This window comes from Gavia stellata, chromosome Z, assembly GCF_030936135.1.
Source record: "Gavia stellata isolate bGavSte3 chromosome Z, bGavSte3.hap2, whole genome shotgun sequence".
Lineage (NCBI taxonomy): Eukaryota > Metazoa > Chordata > Aves > Gaviiformes > Gaviidae > Gavia > Gavia stellata.
This window is the reverse complement of record NC_082637.1, coordinates 73,071,968-73,091,264: the sequence shown is the minus strand read 5'-3', so window position 1 is coordinate 73,091,264 and position 19,297 is coordinate 73,071,968. Positions and strand designations below refer to the sequence as shown.

General features: G+C 47.1%; 1 protein-coding gene across 2 annotated transcripts; it reads right to left on the bottom strand.

The window, feature by feature from the left end:
* Positions 1-1,355: 1,355 nt before the first annotated feature.
* Positions 1,356-18,925, bottom strand: TBC1D2 (TBC1 domain family member 2). 2 transcript variants are annotated; one of them, XM_059833300.1, is made up of 13 exons: positions 18,518-18,925; positions 17,726-17,858; positions 16,673-16,814; positions 14,376-14,518; positions 13,571-13,758; positions 12,036-12,422; positions 11,091-11,201; positions 9,267-9,454; positions 7,607-8,077; positions 6,328-6,448; positions 4,150-4,335; positions 3,355-3,476; positions 1,356-2,678 (listed from the first exon to the last, which is right to left on the bottom strand). In XM_059833300.1, exons 1-13 carry the CDS (start codon positions 18,923-18,925, stop codon positions 2,477-2,479), a joined length of 2,802 nt encoding a protein of 933 aa, XP_059689283.1. In that variant the 3' UTR covers positions 1,356-2,476. The 2 variants fall into 2 exon arrangements, with proteins under 2 accessions (XP_059689283.1, XP_009808061.2); XM_009809759.2 differs by having other exon boundaries at positions 14,382-14,518.
* Positions 18,926-19,297: the final 372 nt, after the last annotated feature.

Genomic DNA, 19,297 nt, shown 5'->3' with positions numbered 1-19,297 from the left:
GAGAAACCTCTAACAGCCCTGAGACGTCCTTCCCTTCTGATTTCAGTTAAAAATTATTTTCAGAATTTCCCATCAGGGACAATAGCGTGGTCCTTATGCCTTCTTCAGAAAAGTTTATTTTTTAATGGATCATTATATACCACATAGACCAATGTTTATTTATATACTTTAGGCACACATCAGGCTATGGTTTGGTCTAATAATGCATGTCTCAAACGCCTTTTTTAAAAAACATAAGGACAGGATGGCAGAAAAGACTTTTAAGCTGTTGCAAAAGGCTCTAGGAAAAATACAATTGTAAGTATACTTCTAATTTCCATGGTCTTAATTTAAAAGATAATGCTTTTCAAAAGTCCATAGCAGTAGCAAAAATCTGTATTTGTGTGCACCCATGCACGTAACAGTATGAGTAAATTAGATTAGCAATATCATCTGTGAAGAAAAACCTGCCTTTTGAGCTTCTCTAGCTAGGTGGCATAATTTTAAAACCAGTGCATTTTTTTTTTTTTTTTGAGATATTGTGGTAAGACTCCAGTAACACTTTCTTCTCATCCCACACTTTCAGTGTGTGCAGCTGTCAGTGACATGCAGGGGATCTACCTCACTCTTGCCAATCTATCCACTCTTCCCAAAACCTCATTTCAACTTTGATTACTTCCATACTGTGTGATTGGCCTCCACAGCTCTCTCCCAACTCAGACTTGTATAATTCTTTGAAACTGGCTGATTTGTCCAGTTCTGCCTAAGGCAGAGCTGAGGCAGACCACATGTCTCAGGTGAATAAAAGCTGGTGCTGTTTCCACCCAGGTCTGTGATCTTGGCCTCGGCCCACCTGGCTGAGAATAGCATGGGCTATGAATGCTCCTTTTCCCTTTCTCTGCAAGCATTGACAACTTTATACCACAAGAGGTTTAACGGAGGTATCATCCACTGAATGGGCTTGCGTTCGAGGTCAGTCTAAAAATGTAGAGCAGAGCCCCCCTTACAGCAGGCTCTGCTGCATGCTGTCAGTGCCAGCACCGCAGGCACACCTGGAATAAGCACCACTCAGCAGGAAAGCAGAGCAGCAGGATCTGGCACCATGTTAGGGAAAAGAAGTTGTATTTATCTGAAGCACTTGACTCATCCGGGGCCTGTGGAGGACTGAGCTGCACAGGCAGGGCATCCAGCCCAGGGGATGGGCAGGCCTGGGAAGAAGTGGACATGGCTATCAGATGCCATTCCCAGAGGCAGGCAGGGCATCTCTGTGTGTTAGACCCATGGAGGCCAGCTCCTTGGTTCAGGGGAAATTAATGTTTTTTTCTAAAGAATATCAAGCCATCTTTTGTGACCTAGTCCAAGTGGTTTGCAGGTTCACCCCCAGAGGGCCATATTCCATGGGTCAAACACCTTCAGTACTGGAAAATTCTACAGAAAAGACCTCCTCCCTCCCATTTTTAATGGGGGTCAGAGACAGGGATATCAATGTAGAAATCCAGCACAGGAGAAGCGTAACTGTGAGGCAGAGAGATGGCCACACACTCATCCTGGCCAAGCATGAGGCGATCAGAAGACCCAGGTGTCCCCAGTAGCCAAAGTCTCCACAACATTAGGCCCTGCCTGCAGCCAGGCTGCAGTTGGTTTCACACTGAGATGAGAGCTTCTCTGTGGAGCAAACTCATCTCTGAAAGGCACAGTACTGCCAGTGTCAGGCCAGCCCATAGATGGCTCTGCTCAAAGCTAAACAAAAAGGAGTGGTAGCTCCCAGCATTTCCCAGCCAGGCAGGGACATGCACCTTGTGCTCCCACAGACTTCCACAGGAACCAAAATAAACTGCAGAGGCAACTCCGCTCTTCCACAACCCATTTCACTTGTCCCAGCCTGAGTCCCATGGGAAGATGTCCTCCAGCTCCCAGGACTTTCTCAGGCCCAACACTCGTCTGGAGACAGTGTCATAACTCAGTAACGGCAATGTTAAACACATGCTCTGCTGGCAGGCTAGCCACTGAAGGCACCATGCCTTCAAAGAGCAGGTTTCCTTCCTAACCAATTTAGGAGCTTTAGGTACCAAAGAGGGAGTGCTCTCGGTTCATTATTTCTGGCAATTTTACTTGTACATAAAGACCTCTTTCAAGCCTCCATCAGAAAAGGTAGAAAAGCCCTGCCTGGCTGGGTCTTTTGCACCATGTCAACTTCTGTCACGGCACCACAACTGATATTTCCTATGGACCTTCAGCTGTAATCCTGAACTGCACAGGACAGGGTGGGCTGAATGGGGAGCAGTACAGAAGAGGATAAAACTCCTTTGACATTTTTCAATCCATTACAAAGTCTGGCTTGGTCCCCAAATGGTCCTATACCTACAGCCCTGATTCCTGCGGCAGATGAACTCCTGCTGTGTGATCATCTTTGCTCCTCCGCTCCATTTCTTACAGACAGTTGCTACTGAAGACCTTCTGCAAGGTGGGAGGGATGTGATGAGGAACTCTGTTTTTGTTAAATCTCTTCTTCCTCTTCACTAACAACCTCCTTCAGGTCCTGAGGCCCCTGCTCTGCTCTCTCTTTTACATAGGCTGCCTTGATCTGTTCCAGCTCGCACAGCTCTGCCTCCAGCTCTTCCCTATGCATTGTCCGCCGGTTCCTCAGCAGTTTCATGGGAAAGGGATTCAAGTCATTGAAGGCAATGTTCATCAGCTTCCTACGATGGAAAAGACAGGTCTGGTGAACTGATTTACTGGCTGGTAACAAATGTTAACAGATACTCCAAGTGCATCTTGGCGTAGGCAAAGAGTAGGGCCTCAGATTTCAGCTCTCTGACCTCAAAAGTCACCAAGCAGCAGAGTCTTAAAGTAATCACAGGCAATTCCTTCTCACACAAACACCAACCCAAGCAACAGCCTTACACCACACCACCTCTTAACGTGCAGCCACCAGTCAGGAAACGGTGGATCAGATGCCAATTCTGATGGCCCCTGGGGGAGGAATATTCCTGACGTTGAGCTCTTCTAATCACAGAAATTTTCCTCTCAGACACGTTGCCATTAAAGCTTGTGAATGGTGCTGTGTTCCCAAATACCCCAACTACAGCTGAAAGAAACCCAGCAAGTGGCACCACAAGTTCCAGCTGCTGTAAAAAGGAGGCTGACCCAGACTTTGTGGCTTGCTCTGGTGTAGCATGCCTTTGCCCAAGCCAAACAGACTTTAAGTAACACCATAAAGGGAAAGTCAAAGAGACAAACTGATCCATGTCCCATGGACCTGCCAATGCACATGCATCTCTCTTAACAGACTGGTCACAACTCTTTTTAGGCTGACTTAACAGGCAAGCAAGTACTAACCTAGGATAGGAGGTTGTCTACAACCCACAGTCCTACCTGCCATCCATGATCATTCTCGTGAAAAAGCGTAGGTACTGGTAGATCTCCACACTGTCATGAATTCTTAGGATTTCCTCCTCGTTGTATTTAAAAATCGCAAGAGCATAGCGGAAGATCACCTGGAGGGTTGAAAGGTATTTGAGTTGACAAAGTCTTAGGCAGTTGAAGAACCAGGCCCTTCTGGCATAAAACATGGGATGAGGCACACAGCACTGCAGTACAGGCTGGACACTGGGCTTCTACTGCTCTTAGTAGGCTGCATTTGGACAGGCCTAATTCTCTTGGGATTAGCACAGAGCTAATCCCAAAAGAATGACCCTCTGTAAGCTAATTTACAACCCCAGAGCATACCAGGTCCTCCAAAAGGACTCCATAGGGATTTTGCAAGGGTTCTCCAGTTCCCCCTATGCACAGGGGCAATGCAAGACTCATGTTTTCAGAAATACTAACTCTCTGCCCATCTTCTGCTACCTGTATCTGTCATACTCTCAGCTGTGTTCAGGTCACAGAGCAGAAGATACCGTGGCCTGTCAGAGAGCTGTTTCATAGCAGGACTACCTGCTAAAAAGTGCCAGGGATACTGTGCACAGTATCAGGGACTAGGTCTGCCTACCAGCATCAAGTACATAGACAACACAGAGGCTGGGAGGCATCGAGGCACCCCACCAAACAGGCAGGATAGGACAAGAGGCTGAACCCCACATCTCCTCGACACATGTGTATATCCATCGCCTTGTCATCATGTCACAGAGATGGTGCAGATGGGAGGAAGGCCTAGACTGAGAGTTCCACCTTAGTTCCCTCGTACAAGAAGGCATCCCACACTCGCAGGAGGATGTCGCTGACCAGGCTGTCCACAAAGGCCACCAGAAACCAATTGAAGGTGATGAGTGAGACATCAATCCGATACTGCTCAAAATGAGCCATGAGACGAGGCAGCTTCTCTGACAGGAAGTCTTTGAAGACTCTCTGATCTACCTGAAGTTGACAAAAAAAGAAAACAATTCAAGTCCAAGTCAAGAGCAGTCCTGGTGTTGGAGGAGAGGAGTGGTGCAACAGGACAGTCGCCCATGCATGCCACAGTAATCACTGGTGCTGCTTTCTAGCCTAGCCACACCCAAGGAAGAGCAGAGCATCCTTTGTCTCCCAACCTTCCAAAATTACTGAGCAGCATACTTGTACACTGTACCCAGTGCAAGGTGTGGAGCTGAAACAGGGCCAAAGTACAAGCAGAGATACATACGTTCTTCTCACTCAAAAGGCCATATACCTTCCCAACCTCCAAGTGAAGAGGGAAAATGCTGCCACATCTTCCTGCATCAGTCTTACTGGGATTTTCTGTGATGTCATGAGCATCCAATTGAATGACAGGGATTAAAACCTGCCCAGGTCTGAATGACTGCACATGGCCCAACAGAATAAACACCTAGAATCCCTCTGACTTCACAAGCAGGACGTGATCTTCTCATTTAGCTTCTCTTTGTGGTCTGAGTACTGTCTGTGCTATGCTTCTGGTTGCATGAGCCGAGACACAGAAATGCAGTTGGTGAGATCCTTGACCCAGGTTTATAAAGGCTTCATCATGAGGGCAAGTGCTAAGGAGCAAGATCATGGTTAGGTCTTCCCCTATGCCATATCATACTACTGCTCCAGTTGTGTCAGCCCACTTAGCTGTGGCATAATGGTAAAAACCAGATGAGGTGCTACGCTTGGTCTTTAAAATCTGCAAGAACTAAACCTTAAGTTTTCCAGCCAACTCAGAGATTTCACTTTATCAAGCCAACACACAAAGCATCACCGTAGACCTTCCTCTTTACCTAGGTCTTGGCTAGATTTTCAGAGACCAACCATAAGGTCAGGAAGTCTTTCTAAAAAAGGCTTCCTCAGCTGACAGTCTTTTCTCACCAAATGTAGGGGAGCCTCTGTGTCTTCAGTCTGCCATGTTTTCCCTGTCAATCACTATTTGTCAAGTATTGAGCGCCGCCTATGAAATTTCACAGCTAACACTACCTGCTCCGGATTTGGCTGCTTCCCCAGTCTGTGGCTTGGCCTCTCCACCAGCACACTACTGTCCCAGTAAGCATTAGTCAGCCAATTCAGTAGCACAATCTGTCACTCTCAGCTACTGACACATGTATTGTCATCTATTGTGGGCCCACAGATAGAACCCTCTTCTCTCTGAAAGGACCACACACACTAAAGACACCAAGGTCATGGCCAGACTCACCACACTGAGCGCTGCTGGGTGTGAATGGTATGGGCACACAATTACAATTCCATTGAGCTATATGGGATTTATCTTGTCTCTGTGTGTGCCTGAGAGGACGTAGTATATCTGATACAAGACAACACATCTTGAAAACCTTGTGACAAAATCCAGTGACTTTGAACCAGGAGGGTAAGTTACTCACAGAACAATATTTTACATCAAATGGCCAGAGGGCTTTCTGATCTGGAGGGAACCCCAAAGCCAGAACTAACACTATATTTGATCATGAACTGAGGCAAGTACAGTGAATATAAAAATGTCAGCATTTTCTTCCATCTGCACATGGCATTCCAAAGATAGGGTGCAGTTTCCAAAGAAACACCTGAAGGGCTGCAGAATGGTGCCTTCTTCATACTTAGTTCTACACATGTCAGAGTTTGCTGCTTCACCTCTACTAGACCCTCCTTAAAATAAGTAACTGTGCAATTAATGGGCACCTTCCTTCGGACTAACCTGACCTTCGAGATAATTTTCAGGAGTGGTGCCCAATTTTCTACTCCTGGGGATCAATTTTGCTGCTCCTGTGCATGTAACAACTTTGTACTCTCAAGTCTACAACACCTCTACAATGGAAGGGAATGCAAGGTGGTATGGCTGTCCTGTGAGAAATCAAACACACTGCAAGTTGACTGCTTGCTTTTAAACCTGTACTATAAATCACTGTATCAGAGTCCAAGCAGATGTGAGGGTGCCCAGCTCACCTGTGATGTTATCAGTGTGTCACTGTAGTAGTCTGCCGGCATTAAGTTCTCCACAATATGGACTAGGCACCAGAAAGCACTTTCCTCATCTTCCAGGACCAAGAGGGCAACAGCTGCCAATCTGTGATGGACAAGACATGATGAGGCAATGCAACACTGCAGGAGGAGACATAGGCCAGCACAGGAACTGGACAATCCAAGATTCCTCTTGCCATGTCTGTAGCTCTGTGAACGTTCAAAACATCTAAGGTGTCAGGACAGTTGGTCAGAGAGGCAAGTGATCTGTTCTGCGGGTTTCTGAAGGAACCATGGGGCTGCGATTTTCTTTCCCATGTGCCTCTGTCAGCAAACAGGAAGCGTCAAAGGTGGAACTGGTGTGACAAAGCCAGACTCCCCAGCCAATGGGATGTTCTGTAGATCTGCTGAAGTTAGCAGCATGCCAATTTTGGCTATTTCAATACAGTAAAGAGCTCACTAGAGATTCTCCACACTATGTGACATAGCTCACCTTCCCATACACTCTTCCACAGCCCTTACCCCCTTCAGCTCTGACCCACCCCCTTTCAGCCAGACTGGAAAGATGATACCTAATATCAAGGGCTCTCTAGAGTGGAAAATGTCTTTCTGAAAACCATCCAAAGAACAACAGCAATAACTTACACAGACTTCCCTCATGTGAAAAGGTCCAACCAGAAATTTCCTTCTTGCAGCTAGTGTCCGGTGCCTCTTTTACTTGATGGCACACTTCTAAAAGTCTCATTTTATCTTTCTTACAGCCTTCTCTGGGAAGTGAAAGAAGCTTTTAGATTCCTTGAACCTACTCTTCTCCAGACAGAACAAATGCAGTTTCCTCAGCCTCTGCTCATGTCATTTGATGCAACTCCCTCATTTCTAACACTTCCCAACACTTTCTCCAACTCTTCTCGGCAAAAAGGGGAATCACCAGGGTGTTCCTCTGCTGAGCATATTAAGGTCTAGAAATTCAGCCCCAGTCTCATGCTGTTATTCTGGGACTGCCTCACTCTACCTCCTGTAGCTCCTCCTTCCTATTCTATAACTATGGAGATGCCGAACAAGTGCATACTGCTGCTTGCTCGATCCCAGCAACAACATGGTGTGAAAAAAGACGTCAAATGCGGAATTCTGCCACAAAAAACCTACAGCCAAGACAGAACTCTAGAGAGGCAGGAGTCTGGGGTTGCTTGAATCACAGCCTAGAGTATGTGTCTACACCTTCTCAGTGCTATCCCATGAACAAGCAGCCTACCTGGCTCCTCACCTGTTCAGTCCCTGGCAGTATCCAATGGCAGGATTGTGCCAGGAGAATGCCAGCAACACTCTCCGGAGCTTGGGGATGAGCTGGGAGGTGGGAGAGGAAAAATGTTTGTTGTTGGTCAGTGTGCGGGGCAGGTCAAGCTCAATCTGCCGGCAGGCAGGGTGCTCGGTGCTCTTGCTCTGCCGTAACAGTCGCTGGTAGTGGTCAGGCAGATGGCTGCAGTGCCGGCTGACAATCCACCTCCAGACCCGTTGCCTATGCTCCACTGGAATGCCATTTCGGATCAGGTTCTTCAGCTCTGCAGAGGGGCTCAGCTCTCCAACGCTGTTCCACCTGTCACGGAGGGGCTTCTCCACTACTTCCTGGCTCCGCAGGTTGTTGGACTTTATCTCCAGGGCTTGAATTTTGGCCAGAAGTTTCCAGTCCTCAACTTCATAGTCAGGTACAGTCATAAACCCATACTCGTCATACTCACTGGAGGGACATAAGGCAGAGGTTAGTTCAAAGGACAGTGCTGCTACCTGCTTCAAAGGCCACTCACTGCTTGGGGCCATGCCAAATACAGCCAGCTGCCAGGTTCCTGTCACCCATGCCGGAGCACAGGTATTCCTCCTTCACTTCTCTGGCAGCTGCATGTGAGAGCCTACGATGCCCACTGTCTCAGAGCCTTGAAGACAAATGAGAGCCTGCAGCAATGGCATGCACACACAAACTCAAGTGTAACTTTGCTCTGAGCTACAGCCCAATGTCATCAAATCTCTCTCACCTCACCTGCTCCCCTGTCCCTAAGGGAGTATCTAGCTCAACTTGTGTACCTTCTTCCTACCACGTCCTAGTGCAGAGACAGTTCTGTAGGAAGGGATTGCAAAGGCTTTGGGGCATCAGAGACCCACAGCCTTTTCTGATGTATCCCTGTACACAATGCAGATCTCCTACCAATCAGAAAACACCGGGAGTGCTGATAGTACAGCTCGTTGAGGTCTTGTGCATCATCAGTCCACAGGCTGGGATACTTAGAAGATATCATTATATTCTTGACAGAGGACCAAGCCTGACCTTGGGGTCTCATCTCCAAAGCTACCTGGAGAACTTGTGAGTCTGACCAACCAGATGAAATGGAAACTGCTACAGAACTAGGGCACTAACTCACCAAGAAAGCATAAACACAAATGCAAGGACCCCAGCAGCACTGGTGGCAAAGCTCTCTGGAGGTGTTCAGTCCAGCCCCGGTTCACTGGAGGATTGCCCCCAGCACTAGAACAGGGCAACAGTGAATTTGTATGGCTGTGACTAGAAAACCCCAAAGGATGGAGATCCCCCACCTCCCAGGTGGCCTCCTCTCCTACAGAAGGAGTTTATCCTCATGTCCAGTGTTTACCTCCCAGGCACACCATGGCTATTGTCACTTGCCATACTGTCTGCCACTGCCAAGAAAAGTTTAGCTCTGCCATCTTTAACTTCCCCTTCCTACAAGGACATGCTGCTATCAGATACTCATGGTCTCCACACCACCAAACTAAACCAGCCTCCTCAACCTCCACTACTAGGTCATGGCTCCAAGTCCCTGCTATAGAAATGACCCTGGATCTTTCTTGCCTGCGCATTGCCCTCCATGGCTAGATTCCTACAAGGGTGTGAATATCCCCATGCTCTTGCCTCTTACCTTACAGGGTTCAGGTTAAAACCTTCTTCTGCTTCTTCCTTCACATCCCACTGGAGCGCTTCCTGGATGAGGTTCCTCACCAACTCAGCATGGGAGCTGGGCAGGCCAGGCACAGCCTCCTGCAGCTTCCGCAGGACTGTCAGGTATTTGCTCTCCATCTGGCAGTTTCGTGCTTGCAGGCAGGCACACTGATGGGGAAACAAGAGGGAATGAGCTCACTCATTGACGGTTCTTCCTGTGTTGCCACTGCTCTCTGCTAGCCTGGTCTGCACATAAAGTGAAGACTCCTGCACAGCAAAGCCCCAGAAAACACATCCAGCAGTTTTCAACAGTCGGTGGAATTGCAGCCATGAATGAACCACCATGGTCTATGAACAAGCACAAGCTGCAGTAGCTAGCATGCAACAGAAGTCGCTTATTGAGTGGGAAACCTACTACAGCATGACCTACTTTAGCTACTGCATTGCATCAGTGGGTGGCCATATCCCAGCCAGCTCAGCTCAGGACACAACCAGAGCCACCACTGCAGCTGAGTTCTCTGTAGGCTTTTTCCCTGCTCCTCAGACCAGTCTTCTACCCCACATGGAGCTCTATGCCGACAAAACACACCACTCCTGGGACTCAGCTATGACCACACCATTGTCAGGATACACAGTAGCACCATAGACAAGGTGATCACATGGCCCTCAGCAACCCCAGTCCCATCGCACTGGTACACAACATTTCCCAAGCACAGGAAGCCCAAGGGAGTTCAAACAGCAGGACAGTCCCTGCCACCACCATACTCCTGGGCACACAAAACAGAAAAAAGGAATGAGGAGTGTTATACCCAGTCCACAGGAGGGTAACTGAGGCCACACAGGTGACAAGACTCACCCAATGTCTCACAGGAAGCTCAATGAAGACTCCTGCTCAGTGGAAAACAGCAGTTGAAAACAAAAACAAAACAGAAACCACAGAGAGAATTAGGCTGCATATAGAGGGGACAGAAAGGAGCGTGGGATACTGTCATACTACCACTTTAATCGGCAGTTTGCCTCACATTGAGCATGTTGGTCTGATTACTGCCTTTCTGAAGGTTACCTCAGTTTTAGGATCAGAGAAGGGCAGTAAGTTAGGACGTAGGCAGGGTTTCAAAGGACTAGAAAGCAAACAGATGTAAGAATGGCAATAACACTTCAGAAGCAGCTTTTTGCCCTGTTCCAGAATCCAAGACTGTGGAGACATACCTTAAAACCCAGGGAAGTAAAACACAGGGAAAACGCACAGAACAAATGCCAGGACACACCACCAGCCTGGGAAGTGGTTCAGGACCAGAAGGTAGGATTAGACAAGTCTGAGAGTAACCAGGTTATGCACACTTTAAAGGCTAGAAATAAAAACAGAGCTTAAGAAAACATAAGAACTCTGATGTAACTGCAGGACCTGAGAGTGCTGCCACCTGGCAGTGCCAAGCCTGGTAAAGAAATCAAGACTAGATGGAGCCAGGGCTCAGTCAGTCTGCCAACTCTCAGAAAATTTTCTGATTCCCTGCACATAGTGTTGCTTTTTTATTTGTATCCAAAAGCATAGCTGAAATGCAGAAATCTGGGTTAAGTTTCAGCACCCTTAAGACTAAGCTTTGCAGGTATTTTATTGAACAATGAAAATTATCATGTCTAATTTGGGAACAACACAAAGCAGAAAAAAAAGGTCACACTATAAAAACACATTGGGAAGAAAGCTTACTCCTGGTGTGTTTTGGACCAAAATCCATTCCAGTGCCGACTTTGGAAAGAAATTAGTAACAGCTCTCACCAAGGAAAAAAAGTAATTTTGCCTTACCTTCATCAGAAGGGCTTTTTCATTCTCAGCAACACTTGTCCAGAGTTGAGTAACCTGGTGGATCTCCGAGTTGAGAAATTGGTTCTGGGTTTTGTATGCATCAATATCATCCTGCCACGAAGCAAAACAGTCATACAAGGACAGTTCTTGAGGGGCTTGGAATCCCCTCCCAGTTCACGGACCTCAGGTGTGGTTTGTGTTAAGGACAAGAAAATATCTCAACAATTTCATGTTCTGGGGAGAAGACAGGGCTCCCCAGGGTAAATATTGCCTAGAAAGGAAATCAAGGCACAACAGTAAATAGGAGTGTCATGCATAGACAAGACACTTGAAAATGCTAAGTGCACTGCTTGTACATGATTAGAAAACACAGAGACATCCAGGTGATATAAAGCTAGAGAAGCACCTAAATAAGATGAAGAATATATGTGTTTTGTTCTATTTTTTTAAAAACTGACATAAATCTCAGCCCCATGGCTGGTAGCAAAAACAAACACTCTCCCACAACACAGTAAGTGGCTCTTCTGGCAATTCTCCACCCCGGTCATTGTAACTGTGCCTATAGTGACGTACAACAGGCTGAATTGGAAAGAACCAGGATGTATTGGGAAACTGTTTGCAAGAGGGAAACACAGAGGAACAAAGCTAGTGAAGGCAGGAAGTGAGACTGCAGCTGTGAAACAAAAGAGGAGTGAAGAAAGAGGCAGGCACTGAATAGTGACACAAAGTCAAACAAAACAGGCTCCAGCTGAAGCTGAAACTGACCCAGATGCTTTTCAGCACCGTACTGGTATCACGTGAGCTCCTTCTAGTCTGCCTCTGGTTTGGAGACAGATGGAGCAACTAGCAGAAGTATATTCTGTGCTTCCCACAAGGAACACCCTCCCACTGAATGAGAGGGCATAGAAATGGGAGCTCCCAAATGACCTGTGCCGCCTCACGCACCTTCAGGTGCTCAATCTCCTCCTGTTGCTTATACAATGTCTCTGCAGCGATGGTGTTGGCTTCTTGCAGGGGGTCAGAGAGCTCTCGGGCCATCTGCTCCGTCAAGGCCATGATGACTTCCTGTTTGGCGTGGTTCTTCTCCATCAGAAGCTGCACGTGTTCCTTGAGTTCCTGGATGTGGCTGTCTCTCAGAGCCAGTATCTGCTCCAGGTCCTTCTTTTCTTGCTCAAGCGCTTCCAGTCGACTGGTGAGATCTGCGATTTGTCTCACTTTGTGGCGCACCAGCTCCAGCCTGTCCTTATCTTCTGCTGCAGTGAGATACATGCTAGATACCCGCTTCTCCTGCTGGGCTGCCTCCAGAGCTTTGTGGAGAAGTTTAACCAGCTCCTGGAAAGGGAATGCAAAGCCATCGCATCACAGTGCTGCCCAGGGCAATGGCAGCACGGACAGCACAGACCCAACCAGTAATGAGTGAACAGTGAAAGGTGCTCAGGATCTTGAAACTGACTCCTTTCAGAAACAAAACTGAATGCAGCAATCTTGAAATCACAGTGCCTCCCCAGCAGAGAAGCTTTGCTCTCAGAGCTGTGCCTGAAAGGTCTCTGCAGCAGGCCACAGATGACTTGACTTTATGTGGCTTGCTAACAGACAAGCTGCTGCTCACACTGTCTGAATTCTGGCTTTCCTACAGTCATCATTCTTGGGAGGCCCAGCAGAGACCAGAGAAGCTGGAGATCTGGTCAGCAGTGTGGTAAAATGGGAGGGAGGGAAATAATACAGCCTGAATTTATCTGTGCTACCAGAAGGGAACTGCTGTATCCATTTTAACCTTCCTTCTGTCAGATTCCTCCCTCACTCCATCACACATGCAGGCACAAAAGCTTGCCCCAGCAACATGCTGCTGATTCAGACTCTGCCATCTTAGCTATTTAAGGAAGCAAATCAAGGATGCAACTGATTGCCCTCCATGGGACCTGGCTCTCCTGCCTCTTCTACTGGAAGAGCTACCAGCATCATTAGCCAAGACCATGGCATTGCTCCATGCTCATGAAGAACAGTACCATTCAGGAGAGACAGCCCTTGCAGTGACCCATACCCGTGCGCTGACTGCTACAGTGAAATCACCTCTTAATGGTGGATCACTGTTCAAAAAGAATGACCTGCTGTTAACAGCAATACTCAGCCTGGCAGTTCCTGCCAGTGTCACAGTACATATTCAGGACTGTACTTCATACATTCACTGAGCAACAGAGATGCACGAGCAAGACACCTGCAGAGCGCACTTGGATTTGTTTTACCTCCCCTTTCCAGCCCATCTGCTAGCTGCACTCCCTAGCAATGGCTGAAGGGCAGCCCATTCTCCCTTGTGCTGGGCACAATCAGGCACATACAAAGAGGTAACGTCAGGAGCTTCAACTGGTCCCCAGTGAGTGCCTGCTGAGCACTTCTCAGCCTAACACCAAGCTATAAGGGAGTCTCTGTGACCAGTCTCAGTGCCCTGCCCTTAGAAGCGGCAGACTTTTCACCAGACTCACCTTCTGTGACTTGACTTCCTCTGTGAGTGTCAGGATCTGTTGCTGTAGGACACTCACTTTGTCCATTGAGTTCCTCTCCCTGGACAGTTCTTCAGGCAAGCCTGGGAAGCCACTGTTTATCCACCTGGCTTTCCTAACCCAGTTCAGCCTCAGCTCCATCCTCCCATCCTCCGGGATCCTCTCCTTAACTGAAGGGAAATAGGGTTAATTTACACAGAGTTGGGTTGCTACTATGGACTCCAGAGTCTTGCTATGGGGTGACTCAAGAACAGCTCAGCAGAGAAGACTGACACACAGGACAAGGAAAATTGACCTGCTAGGAACCACAGGATCGAAGCACAGACAGTAGGGATCAGCCACAGGTACCCCCAGCATAAAGAAAGCTGTGATGTTTTATGGTACCTGTTAACCGACCTTGCACCCCACCCACCTATCTTGCACACAGCAAATGCAAGTTACCACCACGTAGAGGTAACTTCCCAAGCATGCAGTGGAGCTGCTGAGTTTAGCCTTTGACCATGCAGCAATTTAACTTCTACCTCAAAGAAATACCAGTATGAGCTGGCACCATGGATGGTATTTTTGCCTCTGTGGAAGGTTCCAGGGGTAGGAGATAGACAGAAACAGCCTGAAGCAGAGTCCAAAGAGTTAGTCTTGTGCCAATAACACAGGAAGGGTCCCGAGACAATGTGATAAGAGTTTTCATGTCCCATGACAACTTGCCATGCTCTCCCTCCCTTTCTCGCTAAGTCTGCCTCCCTGCTAGAAGGCATCATACCCAGACTAGCTCACATAGCTCAGCAACAAGCACCTGCACACCCTGCCTCCACTTCTGCCTCTTGCTCCTCATTCGGGTTCTCAGGACGCTCCTGGAATTCATTGAAGCTGAAGATGTTCCCATTGTTCCCCCAGAGCTGCTTGGAGCCACACATATTGTAGACAGTGTTTCTGAAACAAGAGGAGATCAAGACAACCTAGTGAACAGGAGAAGTCATGATCACTGCAGTCCGTGCATATTCCAACTACTCAATGCCTTACCTCTCCTCATATCTCACCCCTCCTCCCAAAACCTACCTCCATATGCTGAGAAAATGAACTGTTCACTGCACTGGTGGATCTGAGGGGAGCAAGTTTGTAACTGGTGTGAATCAGGAAGGTGCCACAACATCAGTATCAGCACAGCAATGTAAATCAGCTGGAGATCCTTCCCCATGTGCTTGGGGAATGCATCAGGCCGGACAGAGTGATCAAAGGTAACAGTAGACACACCACATCCCTCCCTTCCCTCTCTCCCTCCCTCTCCTCCTCCTCCTCATTCTCCTCCTTCCTTCCTTCCTTCCTTCCCTCCCTCTCCTTAGCTCATCGCAGAAATCCCCAGGTGCCAAGAAAAGCTCAGCTATCTACAGCACAGGCAAACTGCCAAAATGATCACACTTGAAGCAGCCACAGATCCTGTGCTCTGAACCACATTTAATAATTTTGCCACAACAAACTCAATCAACTTGATGCAGTAAAGGGATTCAGGAACAAAACTGCAGTCAGACTCAGAACCAGTTTGTTACAGCTGCTGCTATCAGACGTCGCCAGAAGCGGTAAGAGATGACTTTACAGCATCATGTAGAACCACAAATGCACAAGTATTTCCTGTAAAACCTATAAAGGAAAGTGAGACAGTTGCCTATCTCTATACAGGTCTTTTCCCTTCTCCTCCTGTGTCATGCCTCAGCTAAAACAAAACAAACCCCTTGTTCTGAGATCTACAAAAGACTCAGGGTCAACTACTTCCTAACTGTAAATGAAGTTGGCATTTAGTTACTGTTCTTCTTTTGCCATTTAGATGTGTTCTCCTTTTGCCTTGTTACACTAAGGCTCCACAGCAGAAGAGCAGACATTTCCGACCTCAGAGAACATATTGGCACATAAGATCAGCAGGCCTTCGTTCCCTGTAGTCTGCAGTTGGCACTCATCCAATGCAAATTTCCTACTTTTCTCTGCCTCATGCTGCACTTCGTTTTTCCTCTGAGACAGCAGCTGCTCAGGGATCTGATGAACTTAGCTGAAATCAGACACTCAACACTCATGAAGACCCAGCCTGATAGTGATAGAGATGGAAGAAATGTTCACAGAACCAGGGGAGCAATACAATTTGAAGCTGAAAAGAGGCAATTGTTATTCAAGCTAGCAAAAGCAAGGCTTGGGAGAGGGAATGAGATATGATCATATTATTTTTAATCAAAGTGAGGAGAAGAGAATGCATAGCCTGCAAAATAGTACAGCTGACTCTGATCCTCTTTGGTCTCATGGGAGATCTTTCTTCCTATCAGCATCAGATCGTAGCCACAGCAGTGGTGGTAAAAAACTATAGCAAACGTCCCCACCAAAAACATTTGGCAGGTGCCAGGCTACCTACCACACCTGTGGCCACTTACATATTTTTTGTTATCTCTAAGTCAGTGACTAGGACACACTTAAGGAGATACTGATGGGGGTTGTCTTTGTGCAACTGTAGCTGCCCAAGGCTTGTAACTTGTAGCCCTGACGGAGCTAAATACTGCAACTGCAGACAGCAGCATCACTGTAGGCAGTGGGTATGTTCACACACTTGAAACTCAGCAAGGAGTAGCAAGCTGTGCAGCGTCAGGCCATGTTACAGGCTCAAGCGCCTTTTGCTTGGAGTTCCTGCTTTAGAGAGTGCACTGCATTCGAGGTGCTTTGAAACCACTGGAAAGTGCTAATGGGCTTCTATCGCTAGCCCACAGAGTACAGCTCAACCTGCCCGTGCGCTCTTCCAAGAGCGATGTGCAGATGCATTGCAGTAGGCATGCAAACCACTACCTACACTGAAGAAAGCTTAACCAAGCCCTAAGTCTACCACTAGGATCTCTGCTAAGAGCTACACGATGTGAAAGGCATTGGAACAGGGGGATGTGAAAGACCCTCTGGCAGGAAGTTTAATTTCACCTGGAATATCCTTCAAAAAGCTGCTTCATGGCTCTTTCACCTAGGCAAGAGTCCCATCTCACACAATATATGACAGGCAAGGAAGGCACAAAGTGGCAGGCCAGCATGTCAACTGCACTGCAGCTCTCCTCATGCACTTACTGTATCTCTGTCCAAGGGTGCTTAAGGGAGATGTTCTGCAAAGCGGTAGATGTTTGGGGTGCAGGCAAAGACGCTGCCTTTAAACCCACTGCTTCTGTTGGTGTTTTCACCGGAGGCAGAAAGTCTTCACCATCAACAACATCTATGTAAAAACAAACCAGGACACAGAAGCAAGTGAGCAAGACAGACTTCCACTGGACTTTGGTTCCTTCATGTAACTGAAGAGCCACAACGTTACACTACAGGTATACATTCAATGTTCAACTGGCCAGGTGGAAGAAGGACAGCAGAGCAGGTTTCCTTTTTTTTAGGTCAAATTACTTGAAGGTTCCATGTACAAATACAGACATCTACTCAAGAATAATCAAATTACTTCAACCATTTGTATAGGAGAATGACTAACTCTAAACAATCAAACCCTCTAAAGGAATAAGGAAGGGAGCTGTTGCTGTTCTTTTCCCCCATCCCAAACACTGTTTCATAGTTTTAATGATAAACTCTACAAACACTGTTTGTTACCAAATTATTGCCTGCTGTAGCAAAATGCCAAGGTACCCAGAATCTTTTAGAGCAGACACTTACTAGGGTGGGGGTTATTCGTTTCAAACAAAATGTGCATCTAGCCATAACTAAACAGGTGGACACCCTGCTTGTGCTCTGCCCTGATCCACCGGCCTGTGTACTCCCGCTGCTAGGAATGCACATCTTCATCCCACCACCGCTGAAAAAAACCTTGCTTGCTATAAATCTCACAGCCTTGCAAGAGCAAGGGGACACACCAAATGTGCACACTTCACACGCATGAGGAAAATCAAGAGGAAATTCGTGATCATAAGGTACCTGAGCATCTCCAACCACATGCTGTGGATTAGGAGACAGGCCATTCACATTCATCCATAATAAGGCCAGAAGTTCCAAATATCGACCAAGCATTATTAGTTGGCACCTGCATTTAAAAACCTGGACAAAACCTCTGCCCACTTTCAGGTAAGAAACACCATTCCTCACTGTGGGGCTGAAAGCAAAAGAAAGGCTGACGTATGCAACACCTACTTGTTCTGCCAGCCAGAGGTTCGTTCACAAGCTGGGAGCTGCCCAAAGGAAATCTGCCCTGAGCGTTGCAAAATTCCCAACGTCTCATTTGTAGCTGCTGCAGCCAATACATCATTGCCTGATTGCTGGTTGCCTAACATAACACAAAACAGGAAGGGGAGGGGAGTAACTTCATCAGCATGAGACACGTCCTGAAGGGCTGACCACCACTTCGCTGCCCAAGTCAGCAGAAATAAAGGCCAGCTGCGTCAAGCCTATGCTATATCCTCTGGTCCTAGCACTGATTTGGGAGGACAGAGTAAATCTTCAGCATGGCCTTAGCAACAGAACCTCAGTGGACTGCTGACATCATTTTGTACATTTTTTGGTTTATGATGCTCCAAGGCTAAGCAGAAATGTCACGATTACTTTAGCCAGGAATCACCCACAGAGCTTCTTAATAGCGATTTTCACAGAGATAAAAAGCTAGCAAAGCCTCCTGCTGAAGCAACTATTTTAGACAGGAAAGCTCATTTCTGTTCAGCAAATCACATGTAGACTGCAGGACTCCTCAATGATTTTAATTCAGCACCCATTTCAGCTTTTACTCCTATTCTGTTAAACAACGGCCATCTCACAGGTAATGGAGTCCCAGTCTTGCCAAAATAATGCAAGTAATTTAGGTCCAAATGGTAACAGGCCAGGCTGGGAGGACTAAAGTGAAACCAAGCTAAGAGATATCTTAACAGAGATGTGTCTGTCCTGATTGGGAATGTTTCATAACAGCCTCCACAAGAAGATGCTTCCCCTTACCTTCAAAGTAAAAACTCTGCTTGGTGTTCTGATCTCAAAAACCCCTTCCCCATTTTCCACCTTGCAGTCAAAGCTGGCGCAGGAGAGATCGATAGACCCCAAAGGGTTGATGTCCTGTGCAGTTCTGTAGTACAGTAAATGACATTTGTTTTCATCGTAAAAGAACCAGCGAGACTTCCAGGTTTTGATTGGCCCCTTGATGCCCAGCTTATTTAAATAGCCACAGAGTTTTTTTCTGGATGTTTCTCTGCTGGGTTTCAGCTGTACATTCACCAGCTCTCCAGAAGAGGAAAGCGCATCCTTCTCTTTCGTTGAGGCTCCATTGCTGCTGTTATTGTCTGCATTTGACTCAACTAAATTGCCTGGAGCAGCAAGGGGACAAGCTCCACTTTCTGATCCTTTTTCCATCTCTTTCAGGAAATACACTCAGAATCAGATTGAAACAGGAAATTCTCTAGGTAAATAAGTAACCTGTAGATCCTGATTATATCTTCATTGTCACAGAACCTGCTGCAAATGAAAAAGGAGGAATAAGCTCAGGTCTGGCATACAACAAAAACCATTCCCTATCTTTCAAACTGCCCAGCCAAGGTCTCCAACTTCTACTTTTGGTAATTGCTCCCTGCCTTCCTCGGCTCAGATGACCTCTATATGTCTGTTTTCTCCCTTTTACATTCCTAAACTAGCCTGGACTAGCACCCAAGAAGCAGTACCACAATCTCTTGAGTGAAAAATAAGTACAGTCTGTGGGCTTACCAAATCAATAGCAATAACCAGGGC